At 31.7% G+C, this 19965-nt stretch overlaps 1 protein-coding gene across 2 annotated transcripts in view; it reads left to right on the top strand.

Annotated features, from left to right (window-relative positions):
- SEMA3A (semaphorin 3A) overlaps window positions 1–19965 on the top strand; it is a 233973-nt gene that overhangs the window by 109323 nt on the left and 104685 nt on the right. For both annotated transcript variants that reach the window (XM_036230307.1, XM_036230306.1), the window contains exon 5: window positions 7453–7572. In XM_036230307.1, coding sequence (XP_036086200.1) covers window positions 7453–7572 — 120 coding nt within the window. The remainder of the gene's footprint in view (window positions 1–7452; window positions 7573–19965) is intronic.

The following is a 19965-nucleotide window of genomic DNA, read 5'->3' as shown; positions in this document are numbered from 1 at the left end:
AAAGGAAAAATAATTTACCTTTAGAAATAAATAAAATAATCACCTAATAACTGTTTTTTAAAAAAGTGTCAAACCCACGTTTCTCTTGTATGACATATCATAATGAGCTATTATATGATAGTAAGATATATCTTTTTATCAATTAGGGTTTGATCTGAGACCAAAGCCAGTATGAGTGATAAGGAAAAGGATTTTAATATAGGGATCAGAACTTATATAGTGGGCCCTGAGATAAGTAATGGGTCTGAAGTTGCTATAGGCGACAACTATGCAGAAACAATTATTGTATTCACTGATTAACTGAGACAGTGATTCATGCTACCTACCACTTTGATGAAAAGAGTGATTATCATTTATAGTCTTCCTGTTGGAGGACTGGAATTTCATGAAAATTCTAATGAACAAAATGCAATTTCCCTTTCTAACATTTGAGCACAGATTTATATTCGAAACCAATTTCATTAAATCCACCTCTGCTTAGCACTAAGTACGTGCTTAAACTCTTACTGTCCTTATAAGGAATAAATCATTCAAAGTCATGTCATAGCATGTAGAATGGAGAGGCTTAACCAGATAAAGAAATATCCAAACCAACAAATAGATGATTGCTTATTTTAAGATTAATATACCAGTTACTAATCAATTAATAAGTGCTAGGTATCATGCTAAGGACTATACATGAATATATCATTAATCCATTATTAATTAAGGAGACTAAGGTTTAGAGATCCTAAATAGCTTTCTGATGGTCACACAGCAAATGGAAAATGAAGTCAATCCATACTGACTGACTTTTAAAGTGTCAAATTAATACAAACAACCACCTCCATGACATTTCTATTTTATCATTATGATTTCGTTACTTTTGCTCTATAGGTTTTTCTTAAATTTTTTGAGAATACCTTTTCAAATCTAAATAGCTACTTAAGAATAAGTAACAACTCCATTAAATATTAATATATGTCAACAACTTGAAATTCTATGGTTCTAAATTTTAATCATATTCAGAAATTATTTCTAAAATTAATACATATGTGTATACAAACATATATACATACATATATACATTTGGTGTTATGTGTGCATGTGTTATGTGTGCACATATGTGCATGTACACATGTGTGCATACATATGTGTATATCCATTTTTATTATACGTATATTATATATGATAGATTAATTGTTATAAATGGTTAAGTATTCTCCAGTTATTAGAAGATATCTTAAGAGAACATTTCATATTATTTATTATATTAAATAACAACATTTAGTACTCTGAACATTTCACTTTTGATATTATACAAGGCAGAAAAGAGGGATGTATAATTGAATGAAATCAAGTATTTCTCTAAAATATGGATTTTATTTTTGTTTCTTCTTACTCAAGGCTAAATCTAATATGCAATTAAAGATGCAGTTTATCTCTCTTGTTTAAGTATTAAATTATATTATGATAAATGCAAATATGTTAGAATTAAATACGCTAGCTAATTCTACTCATAATAAATCTCTATGGATTGTAACTTTACCTGCTTAGTGTAAATCACTTAGTTGCTTTAAAGCGTGAGCATTAAGTACTCAAAACTTCATAAAATTGAAAAACACAATACATCATTATTGAAATGAGCATAAAGATTTTGACTGCTTAACAGTTCTTCTGATTTGGCAGGAAAAATATTTAGGTTGATTTCACATAATAGTTTAGAATTGTGTGCATTCATTAGAATTGAGATGATGAAAGGTTATGCTGGTACATATTATGGACAACAAATAACGCCAGTGAATAGTACAGATGTGATAATTAATTAGATTGATAATACAATAAAAAAGAAAATATAAGGCAAAGGTAGATGTTATCAGCTTCTCTGGTCCATATGGACTTGCAAAATGAAATTGCTCAAGGCTTCTTTGAAAAGTAGAGGGGAATCACATTGGGCAACTTTTCCTAATATCATGATCTGTAGTGGCCATGTGTATAATCATTTTGCCCAAGTTTGAAAGTTTTAAGTAATTCGAAAGAAAAATGTATATAGAATCTTAAGCAGTATATCTAGAACTTCAAAACAAATAGTTAATCCAGAGGTGAAAAACCAATCAAATGAGACCAACTGAAATGAGAATTTGAGTAAAATGATTTGGTTGCCTTGTGGAGGAGTGTTTACTTAGTTTATCACATCATTTGAGCTGTTTTAAATTTATTTTCCAATTATCATAGTTTTAAAGATACTGTAGTTAATTAATAAGAATAGACTTACAGACTTAAATAACTAGCCATGAAATAACATCCGTTTTGTTATCCTAGTGGAATCAGGATTTTTAGAAAAAATTCTCTGAAATTAAAACATTAAGGTGAAAAGATCAATTGATTTTATTATGCCATCAATCTTAATAGTGAAGGTAAAAATGTCTCTCAAAATGGACAGAACAGCCTACTCACAATTTCAGCAAGAGGGTGTTAAATAATCTCAAGTTACAAATTCAACATTCGATGGCTAATATCATGATTAGAACAGAATTAAATCTTAGTTTTACTAGATATGTCCCTTTGAAGAAGAGATTTCTGACACCTTTAGTGAATGCTGAGGTATTAGGAAAACATGATTATGAATGACCCAATGTTAGAACAGTGTTAAAAGGAAAAAGACCTTATTGTTAGATAATTATAGAAATGCTTGAATAGAGAGAGGAATGAAGTGAGTGACAGGAACAATCTCATGGATTACTACTTTGGCACGAAGATTCTAGTATTCTGCAAGCTTGCCAAATAAATTGACCAGAGAAAAAGAGTCAACAGATTAACTTCAGGAATTAAGCTTATTAATTGATTTTCATGCAGAAATGAATCCACCAATTATGATAGGAAAATACTTCTTTTGCTTTCCCAGCTGCTAGATTATATATTAAAATACTTCTACATAAACTACCAATGGGATATAAATTTTTTTTTTTTAATGAATGTTAACCTGAGGCAATACGGTACTATACCCCTTAGTTTTGAGCTGATTTATATTTGAGCCAGAATAAGTTGTTAGATTTACTTATGAACTGAAAATATTTAAATTGAGTTGTTCATCTTCACAGCCTTCTTTCTTGTTTTCTTTTATTTAGAGTAAAATTTCACTGTTCCATCCATAATTTAAGAACATGCGAGAAGGTAAATGGATCTAGGTAAATTATATATATTTTTTGTGTGAAAACTATAATTATTGGAAGTTAGTTAAAAACACATCAATTCTCTTTTAATTTTTATGCATGGAGCAGTTGTTTTGACAGATGGATGGACTTTATTTTTGTAACCGTCCGGGAAAAGTCTGCGTAACACAGTCTAATCAGTGCTACATATTTGTAATGTTTGTTTTTGGATCACTGTGCTTTTGGCTCCTACATCTTCTTCTGGGGGAAGGCATTTTCTTTCTGATTTATTTTTCCAGGCTACTATCTCTATGTGTAATTCTTCTATTCATTTGATCTGAAAGCACTAGAAATCTTTAAAAAATAAGTGTAAATAATTTGTCACTAAGGATGATGAATCAATACTCCCAAGGTGTGGCCATGGGGTTTACTCATTTATAACTGCATTCACTTTTATTTCAAGACTAAGTTAACAATTTATAATGCTATTGGTCTGGGGTACATTTCAGTAAAATCAGAGGTCAGTATGTTTGCCTGACTATTGGGAAGCCAACTTGTTGCTAAACTTGTCTGTGTATATCTATTTAAGTTTCAAAAAGGATCAAGGCTTGAAAACGAATTCATTTTGAACTGATTACATTCTCTTTATTACATTGTAAATCCACCAGTGCTGAGCAAAGCAGTGCAGTAGTTTAATGCCAAAAAGTACATTACATTCTGAGTTTTCAGAATCGTCATGGTTCAAGAAAAGGTCAGAAACACTCTTCTTCTGTCTCCCTAGAACAGAAATGTGTGAAGTGTGTTTCCTTTTTCTGCCACGCTTCCTTCTTTTTTTAATGGAATGTCCAGGCAGCTTCCAAATAAAATGAATATCCTGTTTTAGAACACTCAAAAACCTTGGCAGCTATGAGCTAGAGAATAAAAGCAAATGAATGACAAGATTGATACTCTTTTATGTAGGTTTTCTGTTTAAAGAACAAATCCTTACTAACAATGTCTCTTTCAAGTTTTTGGTCCTTTTCTGTCCAGTTCTTTTAATTCACTGTTTCCTCCCCCATTGTTGTTGATGAGTTTTCTTGTGGCTATTTTTAACCAATTTTGAAAGTATTTCATTCAATTTCTATTTCATTTCAGTCTCAACGCGCTTCTGTAGACCCAAGAAATTTCTCCCCATTTTATTTGCATCACCCTTCACTTCAAAATAGTATTGAGCTAGCCCCTGGGCATGGCAACAGTATAACCTGCTGCCAACTGGGAGAGTTCAGTGGGGAAATGAAAGAGATCATTCCAGGCCTTAGGCCAAAAGGGTGGATCTACTTGCTTTGTAGCACAGATAGACTCTGCTATCAGCATTCTCAGTGGAATCACTTGCCAGATTTCACAGCTATAGTCCTGAAACTGATGTTTTTTTTTTTTTTTTTTTTAGCAGCTCTATAGAGAAATAGTTGTCATATTATAGTTCTCCTTTGACAGTTAATAGAGAACAAATTAAAATAATGATATTTGGTGTGGCCTAATTTCATAGTTTTCAAGAACTCTGAGAATATTTCAATCATTACTTTTTGCCAATCAGTTATTAAATTGATAAAAGATAATTTCTATGATTTTAGGATTCATAACAGTTTTGCATAGGTGACATAAGCCCTAGTTTATGTTCAAAATATCCTTGCTCATAAAATATTTTCTTTCTTCTATCTTTTATTGTGGGAAACTACGGTCTATTCTCAAAGTTCTAGAATGCAGTCAGGTGTTGCTAATGGGATTAAAGAAATTGGGTGTGCATTCAAAACTGCATGCATGGCAGACAAACTAAAATCCTGTTCTTTTTAAAAATGAACACGACATCCATCTGGGACTACCAGTATTATTTATTAGAATATTCATTTGCTTACTAATATATACCCAGCCAATTTCTTGGTTTCAACATATGGTGATGAAACTGGTTATTATAATCTTGAATGTTGAGTCCACAATCAGGGACAGCTATCTTTATGTAAAAACAGAGTATATGGCCACCTACATGTTTCAAAGAAAAGGATGTGATAAAACATTTTCCTGAAAATGACTTCATTGCAAACAACTGAATTTTCTTAAAAGAACAAATAAATCCTTTGGGTAAGACTCATGAATGCCTCATTTGTAAATGAGTTTATCAGATGTTACCTCTTTCCTCTGCCCTAGCATTCATGCCTTATCCTCTTGGGGAAAGAGGAGAAACTGTTAGAGAATGGGAAATTTGTTGCTAGGAGTCTTGGAAGTTATGTTATATCTGTTTCACAGTTTTATCAAAGATTTACCTTATTCGAAGTGAAACATGAATGCGATCCTTATATCCTTTAGCTAGAAAATTTTTCTTCGTAGCAACTTGAAATATCAATTGATTTCAGAGCTTAATTTTATATGTTATAATGACTCACCAGGCAAAACTAAGATTCAGGATCTAAGTAGTAAAACGGTAGGAGAAATTAGAAGTTTATTGCAGTTACTTACTCTCCTAAGCTACTCAGCATATGTTAAGAAAGCTTGAGAAGTCATAACTCGGAAATTATATTTTACTTTAAATAGTTCTAATTTAGTTTTATGATAATGTATTTATAGGACATACTTAGATTGCATTCTAGAAAAATCAATGATGATGGAAAGCAATGATTAAATTTAAATATCAACAATCCTGCTCAGGTTTAGCTGTCTGTCTCCCTTGTTTTTTTTCATTAGAGTAGTAGAGTTAAGACCAAAATCGTTAGCTGCAAACAGAATACAGATGTCATGTGGAAATAAACTGAAATTATTTTAACACCTCAGTTATAACCTCCACCTGACTGCATAAGCCCTAGTGCATTCTGAGCTTTGATAAGTCACATGTGATAGTGACTTTGGGAATGTTACACACTTAGAGGTGTCAGGACCAACCCAATCCTGTATTATGCTTGCTAGCCTTGTTTGCACTATAATCTGCTTTTGATATTTATCTGCATTTTAGTTAGATGTTGGATCTTAATTCCAAATGTTTATAGACAGAAACAAAAACTAAAATCTATAATCAATAATTTCAGTGCAGTTTTATTTAGTATATAAATATTCATTCAAATATTTTCAAAATGGGTATTATATATTCCATGATGAATTTTTAAAATTTTTTAAATTTTCATATGTTAATAGACTAACATTTTAATTAAAGCTATTTTGAGAGTTTTTCTTTTATAATAGTAATATAAATTTATCTTTTAAAATATTTTACAAAAATTAAATCTTTCCCATTCTCTTTTGGGGGCGGAGGGGCAATAAAATTATCCAACCTATATTCCGAATATTTAACTTTTTTCCAAAAAGTCGTTCCTCAACAGTGACAAAAGGTAGAGATTCCTGTTTGCTCATAGAAAAACATTTTTTTCCACAGGATCTACAGACATACTAGAATATATAGGAAGAATATAAATAGCTCCGTTTATTTTTTTCACAGGTGATATTTTATTCAGAAAATAAAGTGGCAGAAATGTCTAGACTTCTATAAATAATAATAAGACATATGATTAGAATTTACTGTTATCACTAATTATTCTTTACCTGGAGGATTCATGGCTCATTAGGCATTGCGGTCCATGTGTGGGTTTAGGATATCCATGAACTTCCTGAAAGTGTTTATTAATTATAGCCACTTTTCAAAAGATCCCTTAGCCTACAGACATTCCAAACTCTAGCATCTTCTTTATCTAATCAAAAAATATCCAAATTGTCCTTGAGGCTGAAGTGACATATTCAGCAGGAGGTGGTTCTGCCTTCTTCGGATCTATAGAGCTCAATATCAGGCAGCACTACTGAAGTTCGAAGTCACTCATCCATCATGTTGGGTTAGTTTTTGATATTTAAACTTCATGTCTAAGAGTAGGTCATATTATCTTTTATTTTTATTCTCTGTTTCCAAAATTAAATTCAAAGCTAATTTTTGCAAAGAGATCTTCACCATTGACCATTATATTATTTATCTAATTCATTTATTTATTATATGTTTTGCTGTTCCCTTCATATCTAGAAAAGCCACCTTTGTTGGTTATCTATAACTTTAATCTATTTTTGTATAAATAAATTATGAATAGTTTTATTATAAGTGTTATAGAAGAATATATTTTATATAGCCCTCCCCAAAGCAAGAACTTCTTTGATTTTAGTTCATGTAACAATATGCACAAACGATAGAATAATAAGCCTTAAAATTACTGTGAAAAGGACACAAAAGAAATCTGTTCAAGCATCCTTAGAACCCTAAAGGATATCTCAGTCACAGTGACAGCTAGAACTCACCGGTTTTCCTTTTGTCTTACAGAAAGAATGTGCTAATTTCATCAAGGTACTTAAGGCTTATAATCAGACCCACTTGTACGCCTGTGGAACTGGGGCTTTCCATCCAATTTGTACCTACATTGAAATTGGACATCATCCTGAGGTAAAGCTGACGTTTAAAAAATAGTGTTTGTCCATGACCCCTTCCTATTCAAATGCTTCATTACTAATTTATTCAGCTCATTTAGTTTCTAGTTGGCTATTCACTGGGACCTACTTCAAATTCAGATGCTGTTATTAATTTTAATCTGTGAATTCAAAAACAATGAGACCATCACTCAGCAATAATTATGGAACAGGAGGAAGGAAAGAAAAATCATTTGCTTTCGCCGTGGATTACAGAGTCCGATACATTGCAGCAGATGTCAGCAAGCTGAATCTGTACTGTTTTCTCCTTCATTTGCATATTGCCAACTTTCCCCTTCATTTCCATCCTCTGCCAGAAGTGTCTGCCACCCCAGTTGTTTTCTTCTACCTAAGAATTAAAAGAGGATGCCGCACGTATGATCTGCTCTCATGTTTGACCAAAATTTCTCGCATGGATGTTCTTGCTCAGCTAAGCATTGTTTTTCTATTTTTGGTTATTATTTGGCGATATGTGGGAAAATGTTTGTTTTCCAAAAAGATGTGTTAGTGAGAAAATTTAGCGAGGAGATTAAATTAGGTAAAAAAGTAAAAATTGAAATTATGGGAATATTTAAAGAAATAGTTACTAATATTGAAAGTAGTTCCACGAATTGGGCTTACTAATAGCTTTTGATTATATGCCCTTTAATAATTTTTGGCTCAAAATTCTAAGAACAAGAGCATTTATTCAGTGAGAAGATCATTCGTGACAGACTTTTTTTCCAAACTGGAATTCCGAAATACTCAACAAATATAGAATGTGTTCCCAGAATATTTCTGAAACACTAAAGATAAAATATAATTTACAATTTAGCCACTTCTTTGTAACTTAAACTCCAGACTCTCTCTAAATTTTCTTAAGGTATCCTAAAGTGATACAAATATGATCTTTCAACCCAAAGGCTTAGAAATTAAAACCATGTTGTACCTTTGTGTTTGTTTGTTTGTTTAAGAAGATACCTTAGAGACAACGTGGATTCTAGACTACATACGATTATTATTACTTTTCTGATGAACCTGAGATTAAAATACTTTCCTTAAGTCTCACCAGTTTAGACTACTGCCCCTCTTCAACCTATTTCCCTACTGCATCCTTCCTTCTTTTCTCCCTTACGAGCATACGTGTACTTGCTTACATACCTAAGAGTTTTAAGTAAAAATTAACTTTAAGAAAAGAGTTTTACTAAAATTGCTTGTTTCTTGTTGGTGAAATTAGGAATAATTTTCTGCACAAGGTCCTGCAGACTTTGTACACTTAACTCTTTAGCATCTCCTAGATAAATCTCTTTCTCTGTCTCCCTCTCAACTATTTCCTATTGTCAGCTGCCCTAAAACTTGGGCCTGGGATAATTGTCCCACTTTTTTGTATTCTGGAGATAGCTCTGGAGAATTTCCTCTACATTATATTATAGTTTTTGCACCAGCCAGGTGTCATGCTCTACATAGCAATAGAGTCAGGGGAACTGAGCTTCTAGCACAGGTTAGTGGAGAAGATGTGGGTTTTAGTGTCACATCTGGTTTTGATCTTTTTAGGGAGATTACCAACGGTGGAGTACTGGAAAAGTTACTTAAGCTCTCTGAGACTCTGTCTCACTATATGTAAAACAAAACCAAACAAATCTGCTTTGAGCCTCAATATTTGTATATTTTAAGTGAGAGCTTGACTACTTACCTCCAACTGCCTTCCAACCCTCCTAGCAGAGCCTGACCCATTGACATTGTTTGCTATGGAAACTCAAGGAGTTCTAATCCCATCATTGTTAAAAGCATGTCTTCTGGCCTCAGACTGCAGGGCTTTTGTCCAATCTCAATTTAATACTAGTTGCTTGATATGGAGCAAGCTACTTATTCTTTCTGTGTCTGTTTTCAATCTAAGAAGTGATAGAGAATGGTTTCTACCTCACAATTGTGAGAGTTTAACATTGTCGAATAGGCAGTAGGTGCTGAAAAAAAAAATTTGTTATCATTTTTAAAATATAAATATGCATCTTAGGGCTTAAAGTCATTGCTGTCTTTAATGTTAATACCTGCCACCTTGACTCTTAAATGCACTTCACTTCCTTAGATTTTGTAAATTATGGCACTGGTCTCTCATTGTTTACAGGTGATTCTACACTTATCTCATTTTTCTTCATTTTTCAATTTAAAGCTTAGATAAACATGATGACTTTAATTTAAAATACCATATATTGTTCCCATAATTTTACTATTCCTCCAAAAAAAAAAGTGTTTTTTAAGTTGCTATTTAGTAGAGTTCACAGAATATTTCTTCTCACCTCATCAATTAATCGCTCACTGATGCCTTATGGGTAGATGGGGGAATGGGAAGGTGCAGGTTCTGGAGCCATGCCACTGCTCAAGCAAATGGAAGAGGAGGCCAGTTCTTCCACTGAAACAAATAAATAAAGATTCCTATATAATCTCCTTTCCAGTGAGATATTGGGGTGCAAATATTCTCTGAAATTTTGAAGCTCAGAGCCTTTGAGAGGGACCTTCCTTTAGAAGTTCAGTGATCTTGATTTGCATGGCAACTATATTTAGAGAAATACTGTTCCAGACTGTTTAGAAGGTCAGGGAAAAGACGATTATGCAATTATCTGGGGGAATTTGGAGCAGTCTAGACAGTCTATCTAGGAAATTCTGGAAAAGAAATTATCATGATAGTTTGTCAAGATGACATAAAATTTAATACTCAGTGCTTAAGCTGCCTTAAGAAAGAATCTGCTTTAAATTAATCTATACTGGTTCTTAAAACACTAGCTTTGGATTTAAACAACTACACTGTTTGTGAAGTTTGGGAAAAGAGACAATGTGTACTTCATACAGTTAGAAAAAGAATGAGGGTAAAGGGAAGCTTGGAAAAGTAAGAAATAAAATAGCAATTAGACTTTGAACAAGATTTTTAGATTAGAGTTTATAAACTTTCATGAAGTTTGCATTTAATAATTTGTATTTACAAGAATGATTTTTCAGAAAGAACTAGAACACATCTTTGTCCTAGATTCTAGTTTAGAAGTAATATGTATACTTTATTGTTATTTGCCCCACACTACATAAAATCGTGAAATAGTCTTCCTTTAAAACTTCTGTCCAGGCTTTACATATTAAAAATAATTTTATTTTACAGAAAGAATATTTTGCTTTTGCTTTTATCATGGCTTTCATGGACATTTTAACATTCATTTTTGTTCTTTGCAATGTTCTTCCTTTAAAATAACTCATTGTCTTACCCAGAGTCCCTAAGATTGTTGAAACCCATTGTTAGAAAATAACTTTATGGACTTACTATTCCAAATGGTCAATAGCCACAGAAATAAAGACATCACTTCTGAAGCAAATCAAAACTTCCTCATCACTTAATAACTTCAGACCTTGTAGGAGGAAATTAACAATTTTTTTAAATGATAAACAATTTGAAAAAATAACCTTTTCATTCATTTTTTTCATTCATTTTTCTAGTTAAATAGACCTTTTTTTTTTTTTTTTTTTTTTTTTTTTTTACTGTCCTAGCATTTAATAGTAATATTTGCACTCCTGGATATTGTATTCCAAAACCCACTGTTGCTATATTGTTAATGCCTTCTGACCACACACAGTATGTCATCAATTGCTGTATTAAACAGATTTTTCGTTTCCTGTAGTACATTTGGGAATTGGTAGACATATTAACTAACTCCAGTTCTGTAAGATGTGTGTCAATTAATTCTTGGATATCTGCCAATAGTACTTGACACTGCAAACAACTGTCAATGAGGTCACATACTTCATACACATGTGTGTGTTTATCATAAAAATGCATGCAGAGTTCATGGAAGGAATGAAACAGAGCTAGAATACATATAAGTTTTGAATTTCAGCTCTTAGCATCCATGCCATTCAAATGAAAAATGTAAGTCATCCTTAAGAGATGGAATATTCCCAAATGGCTTATAGTATATGGCATTTCCCCTTCAAATTTACATCTGTTAATAAAAAAAAAAAAATGTATGAACTTAGGAGAGGTATTGCTTTTTGAAGAAGTCTCTGGATGTTTTCTCAAATTCCAAATAGGCCTCTTCTAAGTACTGCACAAGAAATCTAAAGAAAGATGGACACAAATGAAAGATGGAACATATTAACTCTATAAATACTCCCATAATGTCATGATCTCAGTTTATGTTAGAACAAAAGGGACATTAAGAAATGCAATGAAGCTTAATGGCTATCTGTAAGGTCATTTCCACAATGACAACCAATATATCTAGACATAAAATACAATCTTTTGTCTTTCTTTTTCCTTCTGCCAAGAATAAAAGTTTGCTTTTATGCAAAACTTTGAATTAAATACTCTCAGTAACAGTCCCAAAGGCCTACATGCTATTTAAGTGGTAGCTAGTGCTCTGATGACTAATCTATAAATTTAATCAAACCTCTTCTAATTGAATCATCTCTCAATAGTTTATGTTATTTAGTCCAGTGGACACGAGTTTCTTTCTATGAGGAGATACTAAAGCTGAGAAATTTAGATATCTTGACAAAACAATGAGCAGTTACTTTTGGGTAGGTAACATCTTTTTTCTTTCTTAGATCATACATTAGAGTCTGTATCTACTTTCTAGTAGGCTAACCTAGTTGGGAAAAGTCAGAATTCCTTGGTGATTTCTTCTCGCTACTCATTATTTCTACCAGAGGCGGTATATCTTTTATTTGCATTACTAATTTGAGCCAACTGTGGTTAGAGCAAGTTTGTAATGGTTTCTAAGTTTTTCTTTCTTTATCTTTCAATATTTGAATCATGTTGGAAGGTGAACCTGTACAAGTCATTGTGTATAATAAAGTTGTTTGCCCTGAATATTTAATACATAAACACCATAGTTATGAGATTAATGGCCTTTTACCCTCTACTACTCACTTGTTCAATTGTAAAACAGTTTTTTTTCCTTTTTCTCACAGTATTCACCACTTTTTATTCCCTAAGACAATAACATAAAAATAAAAATAAAAATGTTAGCATTCAATTCTTAACTTGTAAGTATTTGGTTTCATCTTATAACGGACCTGGTTTACCTATTGCCAGAAAAAAGAATTTGGAAAAAATTAAAGAGTTTTCTAAAGGATATATTGGCACAATGAAGTCATTATGAATTGCTTATTAAAAGACTAACTTTAGGTATAGTACTCAATTTCTAAATAGCATCTTCATTCACAACAGATCAATATAGACGTAAGGACTAAATAATATACAGCACATTAACCAATATATATTTTTCTATTTCTTATGAATTATCAATAGCTAGTGGGATCAAAGACCTTACATTTACTGCCACTAGCCTTTCACTGGAATTATATACCCCCCAAATTATTACTTTTTTCTATTGTACCCTTTAATTCTTTGGTACGCATTCTCCATGTAATCTATTAGAAAAGAAAATGTTTAGCTTTAAAGTCTTTAATTTTTTTTTTTTTAATCAGTATTGCATTTTATAAGAAACACAAAGAGTAATGCCAAACTCCATTGCCTGCTTACCTGTTTGGTCCCTTTCATCTTCTCATTCATTCTTCATCCTCCATGACAACCCTTTCTCTACTTTTGAACTTCACATTTTCTTTTATTTATTTCTTTTTCTTCTTGCCTAAATTACTTCCTTTTGAACCAAAGTTTGAGAAAGTGGAAATACAGCTTGGATATAGAGGCGAGAAAGAAGGTGTTAGTTTGATATATAGGAAACTTCAGAAAAATAACAGAATAAACAGACAAAATTTCCATAAATCAGAATACATTTGCATCCTCTTGCAATGTGTTTTAAATGGGCATCAGCAAGTTATCTTGCAGATTTGTTTTAAACCATGATGGTTCACTTTGGTGATAATCTCAAAAAATGATAAAAAACGATATAAGTACATTCTACATTATTTGAACAACTACCTCGTAATCATGTAAAATCTAAAGATTTTAGTGCCCTTATTTGCTTGAGGCTTATCTTATAATTATGTGAGTGCCAAGAATATATCTTTAATTTTCTTGGGTTAATGAGAAAGAAACAAATGTGGACTTGATATGCAAATAGTGTATCCCCACCAAGTAAAGGCCAAAGTAAGGTCAGTGTGGGCCATTTTTTGGGCCAGATTTTGCTGTGGTTCACATAGAGAAAAATGGTTAGAGAATAAAATCATCCCAGAACACAGAGTAGGGTAGAACTGCTAGCCCTAAAGACTGTATATTGTGGTCAATTGAACCACGTTAATGTTGCAAGATGTTTACTTTTAGGATTCACAATAATATCATTATCACATTGCATTCATGTTGCCTATTAGGTTGCTAAAATTATATGGCAGTGGCAAATTCATGGAGTCTTTTATAAAGCAGAGGTAATATTATAATCAGGTAGTTATTTTTCTGTAAAAGAAGTGCTAGGATGCCCCATAGAAAGAGTTACTTTCTATTTCTATTAATTCCCTCTCTATATAAGCTAGGTGTTGAACAAAGTTCTTTCCCTCAAACACAGGGGGAGTGGTAATGTTCTGCAATCAAAGAAAGTTGTAATTCTTTTTACCCAAAGGGAAAATCTAAATACTTAGCACTGATATATATATATGAAATACAGCTCATAAAAATATTTTAAAAATTAGTGAGTTTTCTAACTTTCATTCAAAGTAAGTTTAGCACTGAAACATGTTCTTTCACTTTTTCTTAATATTTTAATCATGTAATATTTCAATAACACAGAAAAGTCTGGATACCAACTTATGTAGATAGAATTCTAAATTCTCTAATAAACAGAAAATACTTGATATTATGGGACATAAATTATCAAATAACTGAAGATAAGTATATTTTTTATTCCATTTTGCTCTATGTAAATGGGCCTTACAAACTATCTTTGCCTATAAAGATATTGTAATATGAACATATTTTGGGAGGAAAAAGCTTTATTTTTACTCAAATTTAATTTTGTACTAATGAATGTTTAGAAATTTCAGCTAGAAGAAATATGTTTGAAGAAATATATATGTATATGAAAGGACATCCTTTAACTATTGCCTAAAATATCGAATGGCATAGCCCTTCAACTTCCATTTAACAAAATTATTTCTATCTGCATATTTTGCTATTAAATTTTAGTAATTTAAATCCATTCCTATGTAAGTGCTAGAAAATTTGGTAACAGTTTAAGAATACAGCTTTGAGATTTTACATTTACATATATTATTTCAAATTGTCAGAAATCAAACTTCATAGTATGTCTACTTTCCATTTTTATTTTATTTTTATTTTTTAGTCTGCCATTTTAATTCAATTGTGCATTGTTGGTCACTGAAAGCAATCTCCGGAATTGCTGAGTGGTTAGAAAGGGAGCCTAATGGGATCTAAAATTAATTCACAGGTCTGTCACTGATTCATTGTGCGTGTGACTTTTGCTGCCTTTGAAATGACATTAAACTAGTCTCCTCATTATTATACCTCAAGATTTCTCTTGTGATATAAAAATACTTATCTAATACATGCTATGTATACTCACTTAAGAAAATAGATTACTGATTAAGTACAAGACTGGCTTCTATTTTGAGTTACCTCACTTGAGATTATCACAAAGCTTTACACAGAGGCTAAAAGTCTGGATTGTTCTAGTGTTGCAAATGTAGTTTTGTATACATGCCAGAGTTCAAGCTCCTTTTAAGTGCTTTTATTCTGGCAAGCTTTTTTTCTTTTGATTTATATTTCATTGGCATTTAATAGCTGTCTTACCTCATATTTAAATTACTTAACCCAGAAATGATGGATATGTAGCATCCCACATTTACTTGCCCTTAGCTGGCCTAAATCTTGGAAGCAAAGTTTTCAAGGAGAAATACCTTTCTTGGTATTATGTCATGCTATATAGCAATCATAAATATTATCTTGATACTACATCAAATTTTCATAACAGGAATATGGATTTTTTTAAATATATGCTAAAATTTCATAGTATCTTTAATATATGTAAAAAAAAGTCTAAAATAGGGTGTAATAACTTATCGACAGAGAAATGGGAAAAGATTATGTAAGTGCTAAGCAAAATATTACTTTTTTTTACCATGAAAACATCCAGAAAACTAGAGGTAAACTGATGTACTCTAATTTGTGGAGTACATCAGGGGAAATCTGTTGTTTCCAGTCTCTTGATTAAAATAACCTTTCTACCTTGTACTTATCTAAGTCTGAAATTTTCAATAATCTCCTAAGACTTATTTTCAACTATATGCCTAAGAAAAATATTTTAATTTGGAAGATTTTAGTACAAAAAAATGTAAGTTGGAAAATTTGATATACTCATAACTACTTAAACCCAGTACTACACTGAACACAAAGCTCAGCAATATCTGATATCTTATTTTTAAAAAAATTATATGTCCAGCAGTTAAATTGTGACCACAATTTCCATAAAATTCCTGCCCAAATATACATTTGTAAAATACTGTAGCTTACAGTTACTACGTAACTCCTGTAATTCCTATCCCTCATTTTATAACATAGTACATTTAAACTCAGGTTGGTTAAATAGTATTCTAAAACCCCACACCTACTTAGTGGTAAAAGCTGAACTTAATTCTCCTGACAACTAATTCAGAGTCCTTTCTATTATATCACATTGCCTTCACTCTCACTGCCAAATGTGTTAAAGCACATGAAAAACACAATTTTCCATGTACCTCAAACTGTTTATAAGTTCCCCACCTCCAAATTAAAATAAAGTGAGTAAGTAACATCAGATAATTTTTTTGGAAGATAGTTGTCTTTTACTTTTTTTTCCATCAGGCATGTATGATATAAATATAAAATATCTCATGTAATTTCAGGGAAAATTTTTATGATTTTTTCACAAATATTTATCTATTGAACATGATTCAATTGCTTCTTCAAAATAGATACAATTTGATTATGGTTTCAATACTTTTCACTAATTCTGTTTAATTTTCATAAAAATAGCTGGATTTAAGATCATTTCTATTGAAGTAATCAACACATATCCAATGTTATCAAAGAAAATAATTGAAAACATTAAGAAAGCGACCTGAACACAAAAACCATGCAAAATTTCACCCACACACCTCTGCATACAATGGACAAAAATGACTAAATGCTTTGATCTCAGATAACATGAAAGAGTAAAAGAAAAAAAGGCAACATCTGTTAGAAAAAAAAGTTTAATGAACAGGGTGGAATCTAGTTGAGCGTTGACATAGAGCATGGGGAAAAAAAGATAAAATGCAGAAACAAAGTTATTTATAGTCACAAAGCTCAATAGGTACAAAAAGATAAAGTCTTTTTACAAAAAAGGTAATAAATGCAGTTTAATTTATATTTAAAATATAATTCCTGCAGTAAGTCCTCTGCAAATGTTTTCAATGGAAAATATTTATATATAATATTGTATATCTCTATATATAATCTTTGAACATAAAACTACATATAATATATAGTGTGTGTGTGTGTGTGTGTGTGTGTGTGTGTGTGTGTTTATACTCATAGTGGATGGCAATATCTTAGAAAAATTATGAGGATGCAATATAACAAATATGAGCAATTTAGAATGCCTGAACATATATTTGTAAATATAAACCCTAGTCCATTTTCTATTTAAGGAAATATAGATATTATTGTGGGAAAAGTGATTGTTTTGAAATGGATCAGTTCTCTATATGACCAATTCCAATTGTCCTGGACATTGTCTATCACTCAAGTATTGCAGATATTCAAAGCAAATCTATTTTTATCACTACTTTATAAATTTGGGGCACTTTTAGGTTTGTGAGTTACTGTATTCCAAAGGGTAGTGAGTGGTTGTGATGGTTTGGTTTTTAAAATTGCTATCATATTATACTGTTTTAAGTATAAATTCCACTTTTATATAACAGTGTTTTCTAGAATTCTGAATATTCCAGCAGCCGTTCCAAATTGCATGTCTGGTAGATAACATGGACATGTGTAGCATTCTCTTGTGAGCATGCCTTTCATTATATGCATAAGAATATTCTGGAATACAAGTTATTATAATAATGATAGCAGAGCCTTAACCTTGAAAATTAATGACAAAAGAGACTCAATGTTGAATTGGCTATAATTTCTTTAAAAACATGAATAAAAAAGAGAACTTTTGAAAATGTGCATACTTTAAGTTTAGAAAAGTGAGCCATGTTCGAAGTCATTCAAAGTGAATCATGGGAAAAAACTGGCAAGAAACTATAGTCTTAGATGTAGTAAGAAAGTATTTATAAAACAACAACAAAATGACCACTCCTGTATGTAAGAGATTAAGTAGACTCTTGCTAAACACTAGACCAGAGGTATAAAGGTCGTCCAGACATATGGTTACACTTGATGAAATAATATTCTTAACTCAGATTCCAGTTCACTCCTCTTCCACACCGCCATCATTTGGCCTGTTTAATCAGGTTTTACACAGTGAGGTCAGAGCTGTCAAGCTTAGCATCTTGATACTCCCTTGCTTCCTTTTAATCGTAGCAATTACGGAAATCTACTTTTTGGTCTTGGACTCTCTTACCTCCGTATCCTTTTTGAACTACTCTTCTCTTACCCTCTCCTGACACTCTGGAGTTCCTTTCTTCTTTCATTTCCTTTTCATTCTGAATCTCTTTCTTCTAAATCTTTGCATTTATTGTTTCTGTTTCCTGGACACATCTTCTCTCACATAGTTGCTTTAATAAATCTATCTTATCCCTCTGATCTCAACTCAAGCATTACTTCCTTAGAGCAAGCTTTCCCGACTTCTCTTGTATTGTAGACAATACTATTATTTTATATACTCTCATAGCAACATAAGTGAAGAAGCAGTTAATAGATACATATATTGTGGTAAGTTCTATAATAGGGATTAGATAATTGTCTAATTATATATTTGCAATTAGGATTCATGTCACAATCTTTGAACTGTTAAGGATCACTTCGCCATCTCTCAAGGGTTAATACTCTTTGTTTTCTTTGTGCAAAAAACCATAGGTGCACATTAGAATGAGAATATGAAATTAAAATCCGCAGCCAGTTTGAATCCTTAGATAAATAACACCAACTAGTCTTTTTAAAAATTTGTACATACTCCATATTTCAGTATAAGCCATTTTATACATTTAATATATACCACCGCTTTCATGTCAGGAATAACCCATACTGATTAACATACAACTATGCTGAAATTTTAGCACTTTTGTTTTTTTTTTTTATGTTGATAAAATTGTTTTATTCCTCATATGCATATGGTCTAAGGAGAGAACAGATTTAAGTGGAATTTTCACAATAACATTTATACAGATCTGCAATTGAAAGTTATTCTGCTGTTAGAAACCTTATGTAGGAAGTCGGGAAAAAAATAGTTGCATGATATGTGTGACCAAACTTAAAGGAAGAAAAGAAGAAAGGAAAGGGGAAGAAGGGAAGGAAGAAGGTACAAAGGAAAGTGAAAAATAAGAAAGAATAGAGGGAATAAAAGAAGAAATGTGTTTTAAAATTTGTTTTTATAAAACGAGTTGGGCTAACAATGAATTGATTGTATAATGATAGTAAAAATAATGTCATTAATTTTTATTTGGGGACTGTTGTTCAATATAGAATAGAAAATCTTTGTATACTTCAATACTTTGAATATAGTATGACAAAAATTCTTTGGCTGCTCTCATAATATAACATTTATTTTAAAACTACATTTCACTCCGGAAGACTAATACACAGGAAGCAATAAATATAATGAAAGATGTTCAGTAGCAGCCTTTTCCCTGACAGTGTAGGGAAGTGGGAGTTTTAAAGTAAGAGGGCAAAGGAGACTAGTAGAAGGCAAAAGCAGAAATATGTGCACATTAACATTCAAATGATAACTGAAGGTAGTATTACAAGAAAACTATGCCCCATTGTTTGAGTTTAGAATTAAAGCTCTCTGAGGATGAAGGTAAATTTTATTTTGGTAAACGAATTGACTTTCGTCTTCCCCCATCAGGATTTCATTGGCAGGAGATGACACTACCTGCTTAACAATCAGGCATTTCAGAGGTTAAACAGTTTGACAGGAAGCAAGTTTCCTTGACTCACTTTAAATGCCCTTTTTCCCTCTTTGTGAACAGCATACATCTGGCATGTGTAAAACATTAATTCACTAATACTTTCAGGGAATAGATCGTGGGTTGACTAAAATTCAAACTTTAGAATTTAGCAGTATGTACAGAGTTATGTAAAAATACAACTTGCTTGTTTGTCTATTGGGGAAAATGACTTTATAATATGATGGCATTTAATTTTGTTCATAACTTACTGATTTAGATTCTGGATAAAGCATCTTAGAATTCTACAGTGTTTGACAGGTTAGAGAAAGAGAATTATAATCAAAATCACTGCCTGGTTTGA

This window comes from Rousettus aegyptiacus, unplaced genomic scaffold (assembly GCF_014176215.1).
Source record: "Rousettus aegyptiacus isolate mRouAeg1 unplaced genomic scaffold, mRouAeg1.p scaffold_m13_p_13, whole genome shotgun sequence".
NCBI classification, from domain to species: Eukaryota; Metazoa; Chordata; class Mammalia; order Chiroptera; family Pteropodidae; genus Rousettus; species Rousettus aegyptiacus.
This window is presented reverse-complemented; position numbering and strand designations above follow the sequence as displayed.